Source organism: Amphiura filiformis, chromosome 14, assembly GCF_039555335.1.
Source record: "Amphiura filiformis chromosome 14, Afil_fr2py, whole genome shotgun sequence".
NCBI classification, from domain to species: Eukaryota; Metazoa; Echinodermata; class Ophiuroidea; order Amphilepidida; family Amphiuridae; genus Amphiura; species Amphiura filiformis.
The window spans coordinates 9,288,127-9,308,820 of NC_092641.1; the positions used below are offsets into that span (position 1 = coordinate 9,288,127).

At 38.5% G+C, this 20,694-nt stretch overlaps 1 protein-coding gene across 1 annotated transcript in view; it reads left to right on the top strand.

Annotated features, from left to right (window-relative positions):
• LOC140169664 (ammonium transporter Rh type B-like) overlaps positions 1-20,694 on the top strand; it is a 95,054-nt gene that overhangs the window by 5,943 nt on the left and 68,417 nt on the right. Inside the window, exon 2 of the mRNA XM_072192950.1 lies at positions 10,100-10,286. Coding sequence (XP_072049051.1) covers positions 10,100-10,286 — 187 coding nt within the window. The remainder of the gene's footprint in view (positions 1-10,099; positions 10,287-20,694) is intronic.

The window sequence follows — 20,694 nt, forward strand, 5'->3', positions numbered from 1 at the left end:
GGGGAATTGGCTATTTTACATTGATCAATGTGAGCTGAAAACTTTCAAAAAAGCTGTGGACGCCACTGTTCCACTGTAGTTACCTGGTTGGTTCCACCATGGATTGTAGAAAAAGGGTGATTCACTTCCAAATGCAGACCTTTTCAAGAGAAATCTTCATTTTGACAAAAAGTAAACCTTATTTATCTCATTGATTTTTGAATCATATTTTAAATTAAATTCCACCAAAAGTTCATGATTTGGGGTTAGCCTATATTTATCAAAATGTTTGAAATTTTGGCCCAATGTTGCTATACAGACAATGCAGACCATCACAGATTTTCAGGGGTGTGTCGCCCTCACCTCACACTATTTGCTAGGGCTAGTGCCTGGCTATTTTGTACACTTGTAGTTACTGTACCTGTACAAGCTGAGACAAATTCATCTCAGGTACAAGTACATCAGCTCCCAAAGCAAGTAAGTTGACATTGGAGTCAGCATGGTCAGTGGCAATCCTTTTCACTATAAAAACAGTCTTGCTCTTTACTAAACTTGACATTTGATCATAGGTATTTGACCTTAAACATGACCTCTTAATTGTGACTTTCTGACTAGCATGAGAAAGCTACTGACCTTGTTAGTACTCCATCAGTATGGGTCCCAGCACATTAGGCCAAGTAAAAAATAAAACATGTTTCACGTCCGGGTTTTTGAAAAAAAGGAGGAAAAGGGGGCTTTTTATTTTCTATTTTTTATCGCAAAATTGGTGTAAATACCCATACTTAGATATGTTTTAGCGTACATAGGGAGCCTACAATAATGCCTGGAAAAAGGAGGAGGCCTTTTTACAATCGCAAATTTCCAATTTGCGAGTGTTCTGTTTTTGGTCAGTTCTTCTTTCTTTCTTTCTTCTGTCAAACTTTTAACGAGCCATCGTAGCTATATGCTTTAAGCCAATGTGACCATATTTGGTCACAAGGACCATTGGGTGGGGGGACAAATGTTACATGACCAACTCGGGGTCAAAGGTCATCCAAAGGTCATTATGGCCAAAATGTGATTTTCACTAAAAATACTTCTTCTTCCACAAATTACATAACACTATGCCGGCCGTTGCATACCTGCATCGCCTTTAGCCAGTGTCTAAAAGTTGTACAAAGAATTGGGGTCAAAGGACATTAAGGGGGTAAAATCTTACAATTGCGGTAAAATCTTACAATTGCATTATCTCAACATCCGTAAGGGGTATGGGGCTCAAACTCAGTGACAACAAATCTCATGACCAGGGGAACATTTTACAGGGTCAGGTCAAAGTTCATGCAGAGGTCAAATTTAAGAAATGCATTTTCTGTACATCTGTAATGGGTACGGGACTCAAACTCTGTGACAACAAACTTAATGACCAGGGGAATATTTTGGAACACTTTGCAGGGGTCGGGTCAAAGGTTATCTTGGGTCAAATCTTACAATTTCCTTTTCTGGACATCTGTAAGGGATATGGGGCTCAAACTCAGTGACAACAAATCTCATGACCAGGGGAACATTTTGTAGGGGTCAGGTCAAAGGTAAAATTTTAGAAATGCATTTTTGGGACATTTATTGGGTACGAGACTCAAACTCGGTGACAACAAACTTAATGACCAGGGAGAATATGTTTGCAGGGTCAGGTCAAAGGTTATCTGAGGTCAAATCTTATACCGTAATTTCATTGTTTGTAAGGGGTATGGGGGCTTAATTTCGGAGACAACAAACCTTGTGACCCGGGAAACATTAAGGTCAAAGGTCAGGTCAAACGGCCATTAAAGGATTACATGCCTTGCGATTGTCTCGCGCTCTGTGAGCGCAAATTATCTCTAGTTTTATTTGTTGTTCTGAGAGTTAGGCCGAGTAAAAAAACAAACATGTTTCTCGTCCGCGCCCTCCTCATTTTTTGAAGATTTTTCAAATTTCTTTTTATTTTGTAAACTTTCAGTTATAACTTGTAGAAAAAGATGTTTCAGAAGTTGAAACTTATTTTACGGTTTTGTAAATGCATAATACATCATTTAAGAAGAGTTTTGTGATCACTAGAGGGTCTACCTCTCAAAACAAAAAATAAAAAGGGCGGCCTCCTCCTTTTTCTCAGATATCAATCTGTATGTCGAATACCGAAACATGGTGCCAAATACAGGTATTTAGCGTCGTTTTTCAATAAAAAATAAAAAATAAAAAGCCCCTCATTCTCCTAATTTTTAAAAACCCGGACGAGAAACATGTTTTTATTTTTACTTGGCCTTACACCCTCTCTAATGATCCCAAAACCTTTCTAAAATGTTTCTTGTATCTTAACAAGGCTATAGAAAGCATCCCAACTTCCTAGACATATTTTTTGAAAAGTTATAGCTGAATTTCAAAAAATAAAAATATATTTCAGGAAACCTCGAAAAAGGAAGCGGGAGGGGATGTGAAACATGTTTATTTTTTTATTTGGCCTTATAAAAACAATAATGGAGTTTCTTGTGGGACCTTCATACCAGTTTCAATTTTCACTTTCACTGCAGCCAATACATGTGCAGTCTTTGCCAATCTTTAACTTGACATTTGATCTACAGGTATTTTACCTCAAGCTAGAGATGACCTGTTTATGGTAGAGATTTCCAAGGTGCATACAGTGTAGGCCTATGTGCATATAGGAAGCATTGACCCACAGTGGCATTGACCTTGTTGACTGCATCATTAGACTGCAGATGGACTCCCTGCTTTATTGCACAGCTTTTCCAGTTCCTTTTCCATTTTAACAATTCACCCATGCCCTTCCACAAAACCCAACCAATTTAGACTGCAGATGGACTCCCTACATAAAAGTTCCTCAAACTTGATGGGTGGGTGTACATGTATCTTGACCCCAGACAGAACCTTTGGTATTGGTTAGTGGGTTAAGGTCACTGAGGTCATCCAGTAAAAACTGTGGTATGGGCATGAAACTTGGTGGGTACGGTCAACATTTAAGGCCAAATTTTGGAAGGTCATTTTGAGGTCACCGGGGGTCATCTGAGGTCAAATTAGTAAAAACTGTTGGATGGGCATGAAACTTGGTGGGTACAGTCTACATTTAGAGCCAAATTTTTGGAAGGTCATTTCGGGGTCACCAGGGGACCGCCCAGCCAGGGGGATCATGTGGTTCGAGAACCGCCTATTTTTGACCAGGTTCGACATGTGACTCATTCCCCTTGATCAGGTCCAAAAAAAAAAGATGGTATGCTTGTCCTTCACCGACCGACCCTTAAATCTGGAAAATCTGGAAAAAAGTTTTTACTGTACGGTACAAATGAATACTGACCCTAATTTTGGAAATTCAAGAAAAAGTTGTTTTTTGTCTTTTAACATTTTTGACATCCAGAAATGTATTTTTTACAGTTTCTACACACTTCTAAACTGTTTTAACTAGAGCGGTTACCACACCATAGCTGAACCATGGGGCTTCGGCAGTATATTGTGGTACATATATGTGGTATATTATGTCTCACATTGTGGACATAAAAACCAATCCATCAAAATATTCCCACAAATGTGTCAGATGCAAAGTTATCCAATCATTTTCATAATGTGTACAGTAAAAGCTGCCGACTCTTTCTCCACAAATGAATTTGACCTGAGCTGAAATCTTTTCTAATCTGTTATTGAGTCAGGCAGGGGCTGTGCAATAATTATATGTACCTCTGGGGACTGGGGTAGTGAATTCTCAAAATGGTGTGCCAAAAATCGCTCCCCTCCCCCCTTTGGCTGTGCCAAAAACATGCATTTTGAAAACTTGACCTTTGACACCTTTATGGCCCCTTAATGACCTTAAATGAATTTGAAAATATTTTGAACATGTTTAGAATGTCATAAGGATCATTGCATTTAAATATCGACTCAATTGGAGCATTTTTGAAAACTTGACCTTTGACCCCTTTATAATGACCTTAAATGAATAGTAAAATATTTTTAACATGACTAGTTTAGAATGTCATAAACTCAGATTAATAAGTAAACAGTATACAGCAGAGAAATATCCCAATTCACAACTGTTTGGCTATTTATTAAGCTAATTAAAGGCATGTACAATCATGTTTTGACTGTGAGTTTAAAAAAAAAAAAAAAAATCTGACCGACCGACCCAATTCTGAAAAAGTTGTGGAGCACAAGCAAACAATCTTTTTTATTTGGCCTCATGTCATATATAATTTCAAAAAGGCTTATTGCCTAGTCTTTGTCAAAATACTGTGGGCATTGGCTTAAGAAGATTTTCAACATTGGGGTGGCAGGGGGTGGGGCTGACCAAACAAAACATTTTTGTGCTCCATCCCCGGGGGTGGCCAGTCAAGGGCCCCCCCTCTGTGTCAGGAAATTTTGTAAAAAATAGGTCAAAACCACCCATTTTTCCTGGTATCTGGAAAAATAGGGGGGACTGAGCCCCACACCCAAATTATTGAGGGGGCTGAGCCCCTGCAAGCCCCCAGTTCCTAAGCCTATGGTGGGTCTAGTTTGCTGTGAGTTGAGCACTGAAGGCAAGATATGATACAGTAGGCATAACCCTAACCGAACAAAACATCTAATATCCTCAATTCACAAAAGCATCTGCAGATGCAGGTATCCCATGTGAGGTGCAGATTATTTCATGATGCGAACCAGCAGTCATATCATGGGCACAGAATTTTAGCTTGGCTTGCCAAGTTAGACACCGTGGCAAGGTATCCCCTGTGCACATGTGTCTGGCACCCACCCGAGGGGTCCATGATTCAAAACCGCACCCGAGTGAAAAAGTTTCTCTTTCCTAGCTTCCTTTTAATCCCCCTTACCAAAAAGTGCAAATGCAGTATTCTTTCTCAGTGCAAGATTCTCAATGAGTGGGTGAAAAATCATATTGATCGACCAATTTGGACTAAAAAACAGACTAGGATAGATTCCTATTCTTTTGTATACAGGCTGAAAATGTAATTTTCTAAAATTCGGAACAAAACCATGATGTCTCCCAGAAATATGATCTTGTGCTCCAAAATGCTGGCATCCTTCAGACTTGAAACCTTGGATTAAATTTAAAAATCATGGAGTATTAGTACAAATCCATGATTAAAATACTGTGGGAAATGCATGGTTTGGTGTTTTCACTGTTTTGTTTGAAAAATTAGTTGACATTTTAAAATTATAAAGGCTCAACATGACATGTTATTTTATATGATGAAAGTCCTTGTGACCTTAAAAAATCCTGTCTGCTATTTTATTTCTATTTTATTTAGTTGTGTTCACATTTCAAGTTACACCCGGCAGCATTTAAACTTTCCCTATAGATAAACATTTCCAAAATTCCACAAATATTTTCTTACCCCTACCTCCATCGTACACTTAGCCTACTCCTACTTAGCACTTACGCTGACCAGTTCTACCAAGCATTCACTTCTGGTCGGCATAAACATTGGCTACCACTTCCAGTGTTTCTATCTGTGACCTTTTTCAACCATGGGAAATCTGGGGAAATGTAGCCCTATTTCCCCAGATTTCCCATGGTTGAAAAAGGTTTTTTTTCTTTTCAAATTTGTGCATTCTGAAGATGTAAATAAAAATAGAGCTTGTGTTCAACATTTTAGTTGTTTTGTTGTGTTAGTTGATTCTTTTTGACACCAAAATTGTCTAATTTTTCATATGTGGAGCCTTAAAAATAATACAAACAGTAGAGTTTGCTAGTAATTAAAAAAAAAGGGGAAAAAAATCAGTCCGACCGACCCAATTGTTAAAATTCATTTGAGGGCAAGCAAACAATTTTTTTTTTCTTGGCCTAATTGCATTAAATGAGTACAAACAAGGCTAACAAGCCCATTTAATATTGGTTCATTAGTTTGATCTTGAGACAGCTCACTTAGGACCTTTCATGTTGAAAGCCTCCTTGAACTCTCTTGACGCGGGTGTCGACTGCAGTCGACAAGTTTCAACATTTTTTTTTAATTCAAAAATTTCAGAAATGTGAATTTTCATGACCATATTTGGAATCAGCATGAAAAATGCATTAAAATGAGTACAAACAAGCCTAGTATTGATTCAGTAGTTCTTAAGATAGCTCTTGATTTTTTGAAATATTTCAAAACTTGAACTTTTTTCATTGAAAAGCTTCACAGAATGGAAGAAAAGCCATCAAATATTTTCAGAATGGATTTAAATGGAGGTAGGCCTATTATTTGTAAACCTTCAAAACCAATCAGACAGGTCATTTTTTAGATGTTTTGATACAATGGAAGGGGTGGGCATATTTTGTGGTACAAGTTGTAATTTTCAATATAGACTAGACAAGATTTCAATGAAATAAATAATGCCATTTGTTACTAAAAGTTCAACTGTTAACCTTGATATCTGAAAATTACGACCTGCTGAATCCAATCTCACTTCCCTGATCCAACAAGCCTTCTGAGTCAATTACCTTCAAAAGGACCCTGGAAATGAGCCCATAGGGTTATACAGGGGTCAAAAATTTAACATGCTCACTGGTTGACAGAAAAATATGTTAATTTTGGTATTGTGTACAATTTTGCAAGTTTATGCCAATAAAGGTAAATTTTCAATATGTCTTCTATCAAACTTTGTGAGTTACACAAGTTTCAACTTTGGTGGCTCACTCCGAAAACAGCTCAACCCTGATCGCCGCCTGGGATTGCAGGGAATGCCAGGGATGATAAATTAGAAGGGGGCTACAAACCCGGGGTCACTCCTATTGTGGCCTGTACACCATCCGCGATAATCAGTGGCGTAGCCAGTGGGGGGGGGCAGACTCCCCCTCCCCCCCGGACAACTAAAATGGGGACAGAGAAGTGGGAAAATGGGGACGGAAAAAAGAAGAGAAAAGAGAAAAAGAAGGGAAGGAGAGGGAGAAAGAGAAGGGGGAAGGAGAGGGAAGAAAAAGGGAAGGAAAAAGGAAAAGAGAAGGAAAAGGAGAGGAAGAGAAGGGAAAGGAAAGAAAGAAAGAGGAGAGAGAAAAAAAGGGGAGAAGGAGATTTAACCCCAAAATTTATTTCATCGCGCTTCTGTACGCTTCGTTATTTACCACAACATGTAGACTCGCGTGCTACGCACACTCGATATTGCGATAAAAAGAATAGGGACGATAACGACGTTTTAGGGACGATAAAGACGTTTGCCCCCTCGGACTGACATTGCTGGCTACGCGCCTGGCGATAATCAACTTTTGAAAAGCACCCTAAACAAGGATTTAACCCTTGGCTAAAACGATACCCTAAACAGGGATTTTATTCCTTGCATCAAATTTCATACCCTAAATTTCATGAACCGCGTATTAGCAATTGTGATTTTGCTACCCTTTTTTCCAATATTACATGTTGTTGACACCCTAAATGTGTTACTCGCGTATCGTGCATACCCACAAAAAACTACCCTTTTTTTACGCGTTTTCATTATCACGGATGGTGTACAGGCCACAATGGGAGTGACCCCCGGGGCTACAAAGTAGACTAGATAGAGAAAGCATGATGATTGATGAAGAACCCTTCCCAAGCAGGACTACCCACAGGCCCATGCATAGCCAGCGGGGTGTGGTGGGGCGACTCACCCCCATAAATCTGCAAAAGGTCTGTTTTGTCTGTAAAAATTGACAAAATTGGGCCAAAAATGTCAAAAATTTAGCTAAATATACCCCAAATCATGAACTTTCTGTGAAAATCATTAAAAACAGAATCCAAAAATCAATTGCAGAGGGGATAAAGGTCTACTTTGGGCTAAAATAAAGATTTCGCTTGAAAATTTGCAACCCTGCCCCAGGCAATATTCTGGCTACGGGCCTGGTCATCCATAGTCTTTGTCAGAGACTACTTGTGATTCACGAGCCGTGATGCCCCACGAAGAGCGAGTGTGTGTGGTTCCCAGTAGTTTATCTCCCTATGGGTAATATAGGTACACTTAGCACAGACTAGGTCATCCATACCATCATGTTCAAAAATAATTTGCATAGGACCTCTTAATCCATTCGTAATAAATCTCAGAATGTATAACATTTTTTGGTGACTTGTTTTCTTTAATGTACATGCAGCTATGCACTGTGAGAGTATTATTATCACATTCCCACCATAGGCCTGATTGCCTGATGCAGTATCCATTGACAATTTTAATTGTTCCTACCTGTTATTCAGGGAGTGTTATTCCAAAGGGGATTTAGGGACCGTTCACAAACACTTGTTAGGGGAGCCTGATGCAAAAAGGGGGCTCTTAGTTTTGACCCTCCTAGGGGGGGGGGGCTCTGAAAAAATTGACCATAAACTTTCCTGGGAAAATTGAGTTTATATGCTTTTCTATGGGTTGACCCATAATTTTCATGTCAAAAGAGGGCCCTGAATTTTTGAGACCTGAAAAGTGGGGGTCCTTAAAATTTTCGCGATGAGATTTTTTGCATCAGGCCCCCCTGGCTATATGTTTGTGAACAGTCCCTTATTCCGATTTGAACAAGAGGTGCATTATTCTGAAATTTTGCAAAACCCTAGCATAGCCTTAACACTAACCTTAACCTTGGACTTATCTCATTGTGGTCTGGAATTATGTGTGATTCGACTGATTCCTCTGTGTATGCAAAAGTCATGGAATTGAAAAAAACTGAAAGCCTTCAAATGTACTTTTAAAATGCATTGAAACATCATTGAAAGCATTAGGCCAAAAAAAATAATGGTTTGTCTCAAAGCTCACGAGTGGTTTGAAAACAAATGCGAAATGCGATTTTTTTAAATTTTTTTATTCCCGACTTTTTTCATGGTATTTAGAGAAAAAAATCTGATTTTCGGCGAATTTTTTTGAAAAAACTAAAAAAAAAAAAAATTGGAAAAAAAAAAAAAATGCATTTCTTTTTTCCAAATCTCACGAATTTACAAATTGCGCGCGCGAGCTTTGAGACAAACCTTTTTTTTTTGTCCTTATTACCCTGCAGAAATAAACTGTGTTATTTTTAAAAGCAAAATGAACAAAACTGGAAAAATATGGTCTGGAAGGCTTCAAGTCGCCTTTCGGCATGAGATTAAGGGGGTACACCCCTGCCCAATTTTGGACCTATTTTTGCATTTTTCTCAAAATTCATAGCGTATTGGGGACAAGTAAGATATGTATATTATAGGGGCAAGGACTACAATTACTGCACTGGAAATTTCATTTCAGCACAGACAACAGTTGTGGAGTTACAGTCAAAAATGAGGGAAAACCAATATTTAATCAATAAATCAATAACTACTTACTTTGAGTTGCTGAATTTTCAGTACGGAAGTTGTAGTCCTTGCCCCTATAATATACATCTTATTTGTCACCAATATGCTATAATTTTGAGAAAATGCAAAAATAGGCAATAAAATTGGCCAGGGTGTTAAGTACCCCTTAATTGTATCTGATTGTATTGTATCATACCGTAATATGTTTATGGGTCTGCACATAGTTTCATGCACTGCCTATAAAATGTTGCATGATTTGTTTTCAAGTAATACCGTAGTTGATTGTCAAACTTCCTTCCAGGGGCCTAATTCATTTCTTTACACTTGACGATTTTATTGATTTGTAAATAATGCAATTTTATAGTTCTAGCATGCACGCAACAATGGAACAGAAGTTTATGCTAAATAATGGTTGCCTCAAAAGATTGGGCTCATAAAGGGTAAATAAAATGCCCCTAAAATGACAAAACATTTTCGTGCATAACTTCGTGCGCATTTTGACCATTTGGCAAAAACCTGTGAAAAGAGGAAACAACAAAATAAAGTTATCCCATTTCAAAATTATTTTCCCTCTTTCCCAAAAAAAAATTCACACATTTCAAAAATGATGTTTTTATGCAACTTTAAAACATCCAACCTGTACAGTGAAGTTATAGACAATGATGTTGGACCCCCTGATTATCAAATATTGATGAATTAAAATATGGTTTTATTTTTCTCATTTGAAAAGATAGTTGCCAGAAAAACCTTTAAAAGTGTTGGGTAATATATAAAGAGTACGAGTATATTTAGGGAACAAACCAAAAGACCAGATAAAGGGTAGATCAATTCTTTTGAGCCCTCTCCACCAGAAAGGAATGATACCTATAATAATTGGTAACTAACTCATTTTATCTCCCCATTATTCTATCCAGTGTTCCAAGATGTCCATGTCATGGTCTTCGTCGGTTTCGGCTTTTTGATGACATTCCTCAGGAAGTACTCATTTAGCAGCGTAGGTTTCAACTTCCTCGCAGCTTTCATGATAGAATGGGCGACGCTTATGAGAGGCTTCATGGAACTGGGACATCATCATGGCAAGATTACTGTCAACATTGAATCGTAAGTTGGTTGCAGGTTTCTATTGTTGGGAGGAGGAGGCTGGGGTTGTGGTTAGTCCGGGGTACTCAGTTCAAAGGCTATGCGACCGCAAATGTGGGTAGCATTTTTGGCCTTTAAGTATATATCAATGACCCTTTTTCCCAGGCCAGATTTGCTATGGATGGGTCTTTTTTTTCAAAATGTTCCCAATCTTCTCCAAAAGAGAATGTTCTCCAAAATTTGGAGGAAAATTTCAAAAAACGTAAGACAATAAATTCTCAGGCTCAACGGCACAGTGCCCCTACCAAAACCAAACTTGAGTACCCCCGGGTTGGTCACCCCACTCCAATTTGACACTGACCACATTACTTATTCGCTATAATGGGTAATGCTTAAATGAGACTTTCTGGAGGATTGCAAGATTCATGTCAATATTGAATCATATAAGTTGGTTGCAGGGTTCTATTGTGAAACTCATCAAAATTGTGAGATAATTGATACTGTTCTTTGTCTCTGTTCATGGTGGTACCACTCCTCTTTTTATCAATTTTTCATCACATTTTCGATGAGTTTCTTCATCAGGGACCAAGAAAATCCTCAGATAAAATAATCAATTGACAACTCAAAGCCCTGGGAGCACTCGACTTTGGAAGTGATGGGGTCTTTCGGTGAGAACCTTTCAGTGAGAAAGCCCCAAAAAAGGGGGTCTTTCCACGAGACTGGTGGAAATCTTACCAAATAGGGGTTCATCAAGTGAGACTGGGAAAAATTGGGTCAAAATATAAAAGTTGATAAAAAATGTTCAAAAGTTTTGAAAAATTTGAAAAAATTTGGAAAATTTTATAAAATTTGATGTTTTCCCAAAATTTTGAAAAAAGGGAGTCTTTTGGTGACAGGAAAACAAAAAAAGGGTCATTGGGTGAGAGGGAGTTCATTAAAACAAAAAAGGGGGTCATTAGGTGAGAGAGAGTTGAAAAATGGGTTCAGTGTGGCTGCACATCCCCCTCACCCATCTTAGTGAGTGCCCCCCGGGACTCGAAGAGCTGCGAGATCCATCTAGCATCACTTGCCAGTATACAAATATTAACTGTATTAATTAATGAGTGTGATGGTCGAAATATAATCACGAGGTGAAAGATGGATTGTTCCATTTCACGAGCCGGAACGGCGAGTGGAATGGAACAATACATCTTTCACCGAGTGATTATATTTCACCATTACACTAATTTAAGACAGTTAATATTTGTTTTATATCACTCATGCATAAATTCTATTACTAAAATACTATTTAAGGTAGCAAATACATTTTTTCATCAACATAACACCATGTTTTGCCGTGATATACTTCACATTTTGGGGTCCACCCCATAACTAAATCGGCGAGTCCAAGAGTCAGCGCACGGCTTGGCTTGGCGCACTACGGCAGAGCACATGATGGTAAAGACTATCACACGGAGAGGGTGATAGTAAAAATGATAAATGTTAATCAACCAATGAACTGTCTAGAATTTATGTATGAGTGATATAATAGCAGTAACTCATCATCAAGTGTTGACAAAGGTAACAATGTTTTATACTGAAATGTACACAAGAAAGTGCATTTTCTGGGTTAGATACAAGAACCTTGTTTACTACGTTTACTCTGCCGGGTCGGAATGAATTTGTTCAAGCCATCCCGAGCTATTTGTCGCGGATCCTAACGGAAATAAGCGGTGCTTTAGATGCTTTGTTGGATTATCCAGGGTTAATATCAAGTAATCCAAATAATAACAAACACTTACTACCTTCACATGTATGATGTACTAGTATTCATGATTCAATCAAATATAGGTCAGAAAATCTGTATGTTATATTTTATTTTTCATTTTATCACTTTGAATTGATTGAACATTGAAATTTGCTGAAATCCCAAATATAGTACGTCAGCCCAGGACAATTTGGTCAAATGAAAAAGGTTTCAACATCCAACCCCAGGGACATTTATGCCATTTGCATATATGTCTTCTTCTTCTTCCTTATAAGTGCCTCCCTCATATGTATGAGTATTGTCGCTTTCATGTACAGACAAGCTGTACTTATTTTTACTCTGGAACCTAGAGTAGATGAGTGTATTTTGAAGTACAGTCAACATGACCGGATGATCCCTGCTCTTTTCGAATAGCCTGTGACGTTCTTTAACGTGCACACTACATTAATGTGAGAAAATATGCATGTACACGGGACAGACAGATTAAAGTCCCCTCCGAAGCACTAAGCAAGTAGAGTGAAGTGTCTTGCTCAAGGACACAAAGAGCCGGACCTGGGATTTGAACCCTTGACCCTTGGGTTCACAGTCCTATGCCTTAACCGCTAGGCCACGCTCTCGCTATGTGCGTCTGGCGGGTCTCCCCCACCCGCTGAGTTTGACCCGGGGGGGACATAAAAAATTTGGTGGGTATGTTTCTCTTTGGGAGCTGACGCCGTACAGGTTAAAGGGGGTCTTTTGGAGCTGCGCACAAGTAAAATGGGGTCTTTTGGAGCTGCAAACAGTCAAAATCAAGGGCCTTTCTTGGCTTTTTGGTTGAAAATCGCCTGAAAAAAACAGAAATATGAGGAATGAGAAATTTTTGGGTCTTTTTGAGCTGAAATTATCAAAATCAAGGGTCTTTCAGAGCTCTATTTTGGTCAAATATAGGGGTCTTCGAGCTGCAAAATCCAAAAAGGGGGTCTTTTCGGGGAACATACCCGTATGGTCATTTGTGTTGAGTGCCCCCCTCCCCCGGTTTGACCCCTGGGTACCTTAAAAGGGGGGTAAAAATGTGTTAGATCAAACAGAAGAGGTACCACCTCAAACCTATTTTAAATGAACAAGTATATCACACAGAGTACAGAATGGACCCTGCCAGACAAATTATTCACTGTAGGCCTAAAGGGGGTGCCAGACATCCGCAAAGGACCCCACACACTTGTGCTAGATCAAACATAGGAGGTACCACATGAAACCAATTTCATATGAATAGTTGCATCCCATAGAGCACAGAATGTAGTTTGCCAGACAAATAACTGCTGCGAAGGGGTGCCACCCTTGCTTTACCCCAAAGCCCCCTCAATATATGCGCATGCAAACCAGAAAAATTGTCATGCACTATGGTATATGTACTATAAAAATACTGAATCAGTAAATAATTTTTAAGTTCAATTCTGAAAAACAAACTTTGGGTAAGTTCTGGGGTAAAAATGCCAAATTGTGCTCTTGAACTTAAACTTAAACTAAATTTATATTTATAAACAGGATTAACATTCCCCCACAGAGATTGACATACATGTACTAAATAAATATTTACTGAGCAAACAATAGCTAACAATAAGACTGGTATTATAGTCTGGCGTCATCATGCGTGATGGATTTTCGTCATTGTGTTATAATTTTCATCCAAATCACAGCTGTACTGAGCATGCCGAGGCCTAATTCCATAGTAATTTGTATTTCAAATTTTGCGACACATCATACGACTTAAAAAGTGGAGTGTATATCAAAGTTAAAAGTGTTCTATTGCAAGAAATATCTATTTTTATGGAAATGTTACAGGCCTACATGTAAATAGGCCTACATAAAGAGTCTTTGTTAGAAACTTGATTCCCATCATTTGAGTCAAAGTGTCTGTCTTCAGCTTCAGCAGCCAAACTGAGGGATCTGTGATTTCAAATGTGAATACTGTATCTAGGCGATGAAAAAAACCCTGTTCTTTGGGTCCAACCGACCCACAAAATGTGAAAATCAAGAAGTAGTTTGCATTTGTTTACCTGATATAAAGGATATAAAGTCAACTTCAGATTTATTGACTTAAAAAGTAGTTTGCATTTTGTTATGTAGTGAAGGATATAAAGTCAACTTATCAGATTTATTGACTTAAAAGTAGTTTGCATTTTGTTATGTCATGGTGAAGTCAACTTATCATACTTATGGACTTTAAAACTAGTGCACTCTTACATTAAAAGTCAACTTCGTGGACATTAATCAAAGTAACAGTGACAACTTGATTGTTGGCGCCTGAACATGTCAGAATTTGTGCGAGAATAAACTAGATTGCCTTTATTGCTATTGAAAAGTAATGAGAATCAGTGTGAAAGGAAAATGTCTGCTAATAAATGATAATTGCATGGGCGGGGGCATGGGTGTAACGAAGCATTTAATACGACGTAATTGCATAGTGTCACGCAAGTCCTGTCACTGATAATTTTGAAAACATAACCCAGGATTTTTGTAAGACTGGGTTATTTTTTCTAAAAGGAGAATGTTAACTTTACCTGTAGGCCCAGTACTAAACTAGGTTCCAGAGAAGTAGGCCTACATTACTCCTTTGCTTGTGGTGAGCAAACACAGTGTAAACACAGAGGTGGGGTTCCGATTGACAATCATCTGACAATCATAACAACATATCAATCTGACTGACCGATTACGCGTCAAAGTGATTGACGGAGAGTGGTGCTCATCAAAGCCCCGGCCCCCAACTCAACCCAAAATTGGCAACCATGAGAGTTACCAAATAGCGTGGAAAAGGGGTAATTTTTTTACCAGTAGCAAGGACCACGAAATTGGCAAAATAGGGGGTATTTAAGCTGGACTGTCCGCAAAATTTGGTGCTTGAGAAAATCCGGTAATTTTATGTCAATATTTAGTGTCATTGAAAAAGGGATGTTTGAAATTCTAATCATTGAAAAGGGGTGTTTGAAATTCATTGAAAAGCACAAAAAAGGGGTTGTTTTTGGCCAAATTTTGTCCTTGATTTTGCATGAAAAAGGGGGGGGTAAATTTGATGAAAAATCATTGCAAAGGGGTCTTTGAAAGATTTGGTAACTTTTGACAACTTTTGTGTTGAGTTGGTGGGCGGGGTCAAAGCCCAGCGTATGGCACTCATTAATAGGATGTGTGCATCAATGGCGCGTCCATAAGAGCAAGAGAGTGCTTGGTACCCCTTCACATGATCACCAACCGGTACGGTAGCCACAGGGCTGGCCAGCGATTCCGTGCAATAGGACTTGTGGTGATTGCGTCTTGGCATCACATGGGATGCAGATGCATGCATGCACAGTGGTTTATGTAAAGTCTGCACAAAAAGTAATGCAGCTGTTATAAGTACGCCTATAGCTTCATAAATAATAATTGTTACCACAATATTTCTACATAGAAAGAAGGCTGATTTTATTATTTATGTGCATTTTGACCGGGCATTTTGATACCCCATTTGTCAAATGTCGTTCAATATTAACAACACAGTAATGCTTTTAAAGAAAAATACCCAAATTTAAAAGTTGCACGCTTTTATACAGCGATCAATGGTTATTATTATGCAAGCATTGTGGCACGTCAACCTACCATCCTTAATATACAGAGCTGCTGTGTAGCCAATCGAGGGGCTGCAGAGAATGCAAATAAGATGCAAGGATGCGCAGTGCCAATGGATTCAAGGTTGCAAAGAGGATGCAAAACAGCGTGTGCAGATGATGCAAATTGGATGCAAAAGAATGCGATGGATGGAATGATGCGGGGAGGTTGCATATGCCCCCTCAAAAATAATTTTTACATACATCATTAACGAAGTACATCACTCAAACTATCAAAGCACTTGTGATTTTAAGCTTATGACAGTATCAGACAGTTTTAGGCCAAATAAAAAATAAACATGTTTCAAGTCCCCTCCCGCTTCCTTTTTTGAGGTTTTCTCAAATATATTTTTATTTTTTGAAATTCGGTTATAACTTTTCAAAAAATATGTCCAGGAAGTTGGGATGCATTCTATAGCCTTGTTAAGATACAAGAAACACTTTAGGAAGGTTTTGTGATCATTAGAGGGGGTGTAACTCTCAGAACAACAAATAAAAAAGGGTCTCCTCCTTTTTCCAGGCATTATTGTATACGCTAAAACAGCTCTAAGTATGGGTATGTAGTACTATTTACACTAATTTTGCGATAAAAAAATAGAAAATAAAAAGCCCCCACTTCCTCCTTTTTTTCGAAAACCCGGACGTGAAACATGTTTTATTTTTTACTTGGCCTTATACAATAAATACAATTGTGCATTTTATGTAACCACTTTCCTGATATTATAAATACCGTGATTGTCGAATAAACGCCCTGGGGCGCGTACATTTTCCCAAGGGGGGGCGTTTATTAGAGGTCATTTTTAGCACGAAAATTCCCGTTAAAATCATTAGGTAAGCTTAAAAGTCACGCTAAAATGACGAACTATGACCTTTTGACACTGACTTTTGGTTCACTTCCGGTTCGGATGCAGATTTTCGCCATTTATTGCTGCTACTCATGCGACCATGTGAGCAACTTGGTAAGCTTACTACACAAGATAGCATGGAAATATCAGAATTTGTTTAATATCTTGGTTGAAAAAAGTGGTGGGGGGGCGTTTATTTGAGGGGGGGGGCGAATATTTGACGAAATACGGTAGGCCTACTTGACTTGTGTATAAACAATAAAATGAGCTCATAACTACTAGTAATGCATTTATGAGTAGGTATGGTTCAAATACAAAATGGGATAATATTTCCAATGGTTGCCTTGTGTAAATATAGGCCTATATCACATATGTGATGACCATCCATCTCAGGCGGCGAGTGGCATGATCGAGCCGGCAACTCGTGAAACCGCCCGGCCGTATGGCATTTTCCATATACTCGGTTAGTTTTGTGGGGTTCATTACCTATCCATGTGTCTGATAGGTAGGGGTCACTGAGCAGATTTCCATCTTGTAATAATGTAATGATGTGTACATCCATATCGGGAGGGTGGGCTTGTCGGCTGCTGCATGTGTCTCTTTTCATTTGTTGGCCTTGGGTGGATGCCGGACTCGTCCTGGGTCCCGGTCGCGTGGGGTCGGCACCGGGTTGCCTGGTTTGGGAATGTTTTCTGTATTCCTTCATGTAGGCAATGTGGCTTGGGGATGATTTGGAGTGGCCTCCACGTGGCATGGGTCTGGTTTTTGTTCCTGGCTGGTGGGTGGCTGGCGGGTGCATCCTTGTAATGTGGATGTACACACAATGTGTTTAAACAGTGCAATAGTATATCTTTTATGTAATTGCCCCAATGGGTTGGAGGAGTCACACCTTTTGGTGACAGTGTCTTGATGCTTCTGACTCTTCCTGGCTAGCCCATTGGGTCTATTTTTAATTTTGTTTCCTTTTGTATGTATTGCGTAATTTTACTTTGGTTTTTGATGTATTTTTAGCCGAATTTGTAAAATAAATAAAAAATAAAATAAAATAAATCGAACCCCAACGGTTTTAGCTTGTATTTATATTATTTATCAACATAGGCCTATTTGTTTGTGATATTTCAAGCGTTTTAAAATTTCAAAATAATCCCATTCAATTACACGGTTGACGATGAAAATTTACTGAATTTAGGGACTGCACGTCATACACCACCTGATCCATCTCAAACCGCTCGTAAAGTCGGCAAATTGTATTTCGAGTTACAGTGCAAAATGTGCATAAAGGTTGTATTCATATTTACCTAATGCTTGTCCTACATGTTTCTCATTTTAGTGTCAGTTAAACACCAATCTTTAATCCTATTGTTGAAGAGGATAAGCTTATAAATACTTAGTTAGTAAATAGCTCTAGTCTTTGTTTGCTTTGGCCAAATCCTGTTCAAGTGGTGGGTTAACTAACAATCAACAATGAGAGGACAATCTTGAACCTCGTTGACTTGGGGATGATTTGAAGTGACCGCCAATTATGACAATTTGATATGTAATAGGCCTACCACCGATGTGGAAAAAGAGAAATAATGTAGCACCAAAATAATGTACCCTTTTACTGAAGGAGCAAAGTTTAACCATTTATTTATATACCTCCATGGTTTAACAAGCCATAACTCCGCTTCTGGATATTGTTTGAAGTCAAATGATATATCATTGTAAAGCTTATGATATATAGGCCCTATTTTCTAGACACGGAAGAAAACAAAATCGACCAGGGGCCGACTATACAAGCGTTTCAACGTGGACGGTCGCATATATTGTTGGGAGTGTACAAAATAATGCACACATACTGAGATGTTAAATGTGTCTAATGTACGAGGGGGCATGTGCCCTGGGCACCACCTTAGGGGGCACACCGAATTAACCAATTCACCATCAATTGTGCGCCCCTCCAAGCGATGAAAGTCAAAATGTTTATGTGTTTTGTGTGCATTTCAGCACAAAATCGTCTGACAGATCAATTTAAGACCGATATTCAACTTTATTATAATAGTGATAGGCTGTATAAGGGTGTAGTTGCAAACAGCTTAGGGTACCAGCTTATTTGATGCAGCTTGTTGTTCCGAGTAATTTGACACCAATTTTATTGAAATCGGCCCAAAATTGAGACAGTGCCGGCCAAATAACGACACACAAGGGGGGGGGGGCAGATTTGGCCTTTATTTTCTAGTTTTAAGGGAATTTTATCACATTAAGGATTATGTAATGCATTTTTGGTATCTACTTACATAGTTTTAGGTCCATGAAGGTCATTTATGCACATAGTGTCAAATGAAACTTTTTAGTGTCCTTAAAATTAACGTTTTTGGGTAAAATTAGGCCGTGAGGGCGCTTTACCTTTTACTGACCCCTTTCGCAACCATTTTTGATTTTTAAGTTAATCATACTAGAGATAATCATCAATCATCCATATTCTGAAATTTTCAGCCATTTATCACAGTTGGTGTGACCGTGGCACTAATTTTTAATACAGGGGTAACCTGCCCATAGCAATATACAGGGGTCAACGAACTTTGTATCACATGTAAGTCAATGGAAGCGTCTCTACACATATTCAGATGGGTACCACGCACAAGTGAAATAAGGTTGAGAGTTCAAATTTGGACATATGATGTTATTTATCAGTAACTTTGATTTGATAATAAGAAATGATTAAATTTTAGTAGGGGGGATACATAACAGCTATTAGGCTGAACAGCGCCCTCACATCCTAAATTGCCCCTTAAACTTGCATCAAAACATATGATTTGTGTAAAAATTGCATAAATATATCCAGGGGACCCAAAATTATGTAAATAATCGGGTTTTGATTGAGCAAACTTCAATCAAAACCAAAATTGTCATTGGCGTAATAAGCCCTGGGTTTTGTTGAAAAGGGTTTCATTGTCCTGTAGATCAATAAAAGGTGGAGCCATGCATGTTGTGACATCAGGCCGACACCTGTTGTGCATCCATGCCCTGTGTCGAGTCGCGTGCCAGTAGCCAATCATAGGCAGCGGTTCTGGGGGCGTGGCTGTTTTCTCAGAAATTATTGCCGGGAAAATTCATAAGCTGTTTTGATACCATCCGAAGAGGTCAGGAAAATTTTAAAACCCACCCACCACTCCCTTTATGAAAAATATGATATTAAATGGCATTGTTTCTTTTGCTTTTTACCATTTTGTCCAATATATGAATCAAAATGGAGATACATTGCTGCATTTGAGCAAGTCATTGGGAATGTTTTCACATACTTAATATTTAATGTCAATTCCAAATTAGGCTGTTTGGAAATTGAATGGGGTTGTCCTAATTCCGGAAATGAGTAATGATTAGGTCCAAGCCAAATTATGCTGTTTGGGATTTGAAAACCGTAAATGGCATCAGATGATATAGCTGTCTGATTGCGTAAAAAGGTATCAGATGATATTGCTGTCTGGATACATATATGATTGCTGTCTGATACATAAAGCTCAGATGATATAGCTGTCTGAAGTGATATTAAAAGTATTAGATAATATAGACAGTTGATTTCCTGTCAACTGTGTATACTCTCAGATAATACAGCCGCCTGAGGTGATATTAAATGAGTAATTGTTTAAGTCCTAGCCAAATTATGCTGTTTGGAGAATGGGACAGGTATCAGATGTTGTAGCTGTCTGATACATCTGAAGTAATATACATGTAAGAACCTCAGATGATATAGCTGTCTGAGGTGATACAAAATGTATGTGATATTAAATTAAGTATGAAGAACACAGTTGACACTTGATCAACTGTGTAAATGAAAGGAAATAAAAGATTCGGATGGTAAAGATCCAGCTCCGGCAATAGTTGTGTTTGATCTACTTATTGCGTCCATATGACAATCATTAGAATCCCACAAACAGCAAAGAAAACACCCATAATTGTCAAAATAGTGAAAAATAGGGGGTCCCAAGAAATCCCCTTATGCGTAGTTTTTGGCCGGCACTGTCTCATTTTTTCAACCGATTTTTTTTTAAAAGGTGTCAAAATGCTCAGGATGATTAGCTGCTTCAATTCAGCTGGTACCCTAAGCTTTTTGAAACATCACCCTTTTTTTTGGCCTGTACAGCCTATCGCTAATTATAACCATTGAACTCAATTAGTGGTAAGGCCCTATTTGTGCAAATTTTTGCACGCTCTGCATGCATTTGTGAATTTGGGGAGGG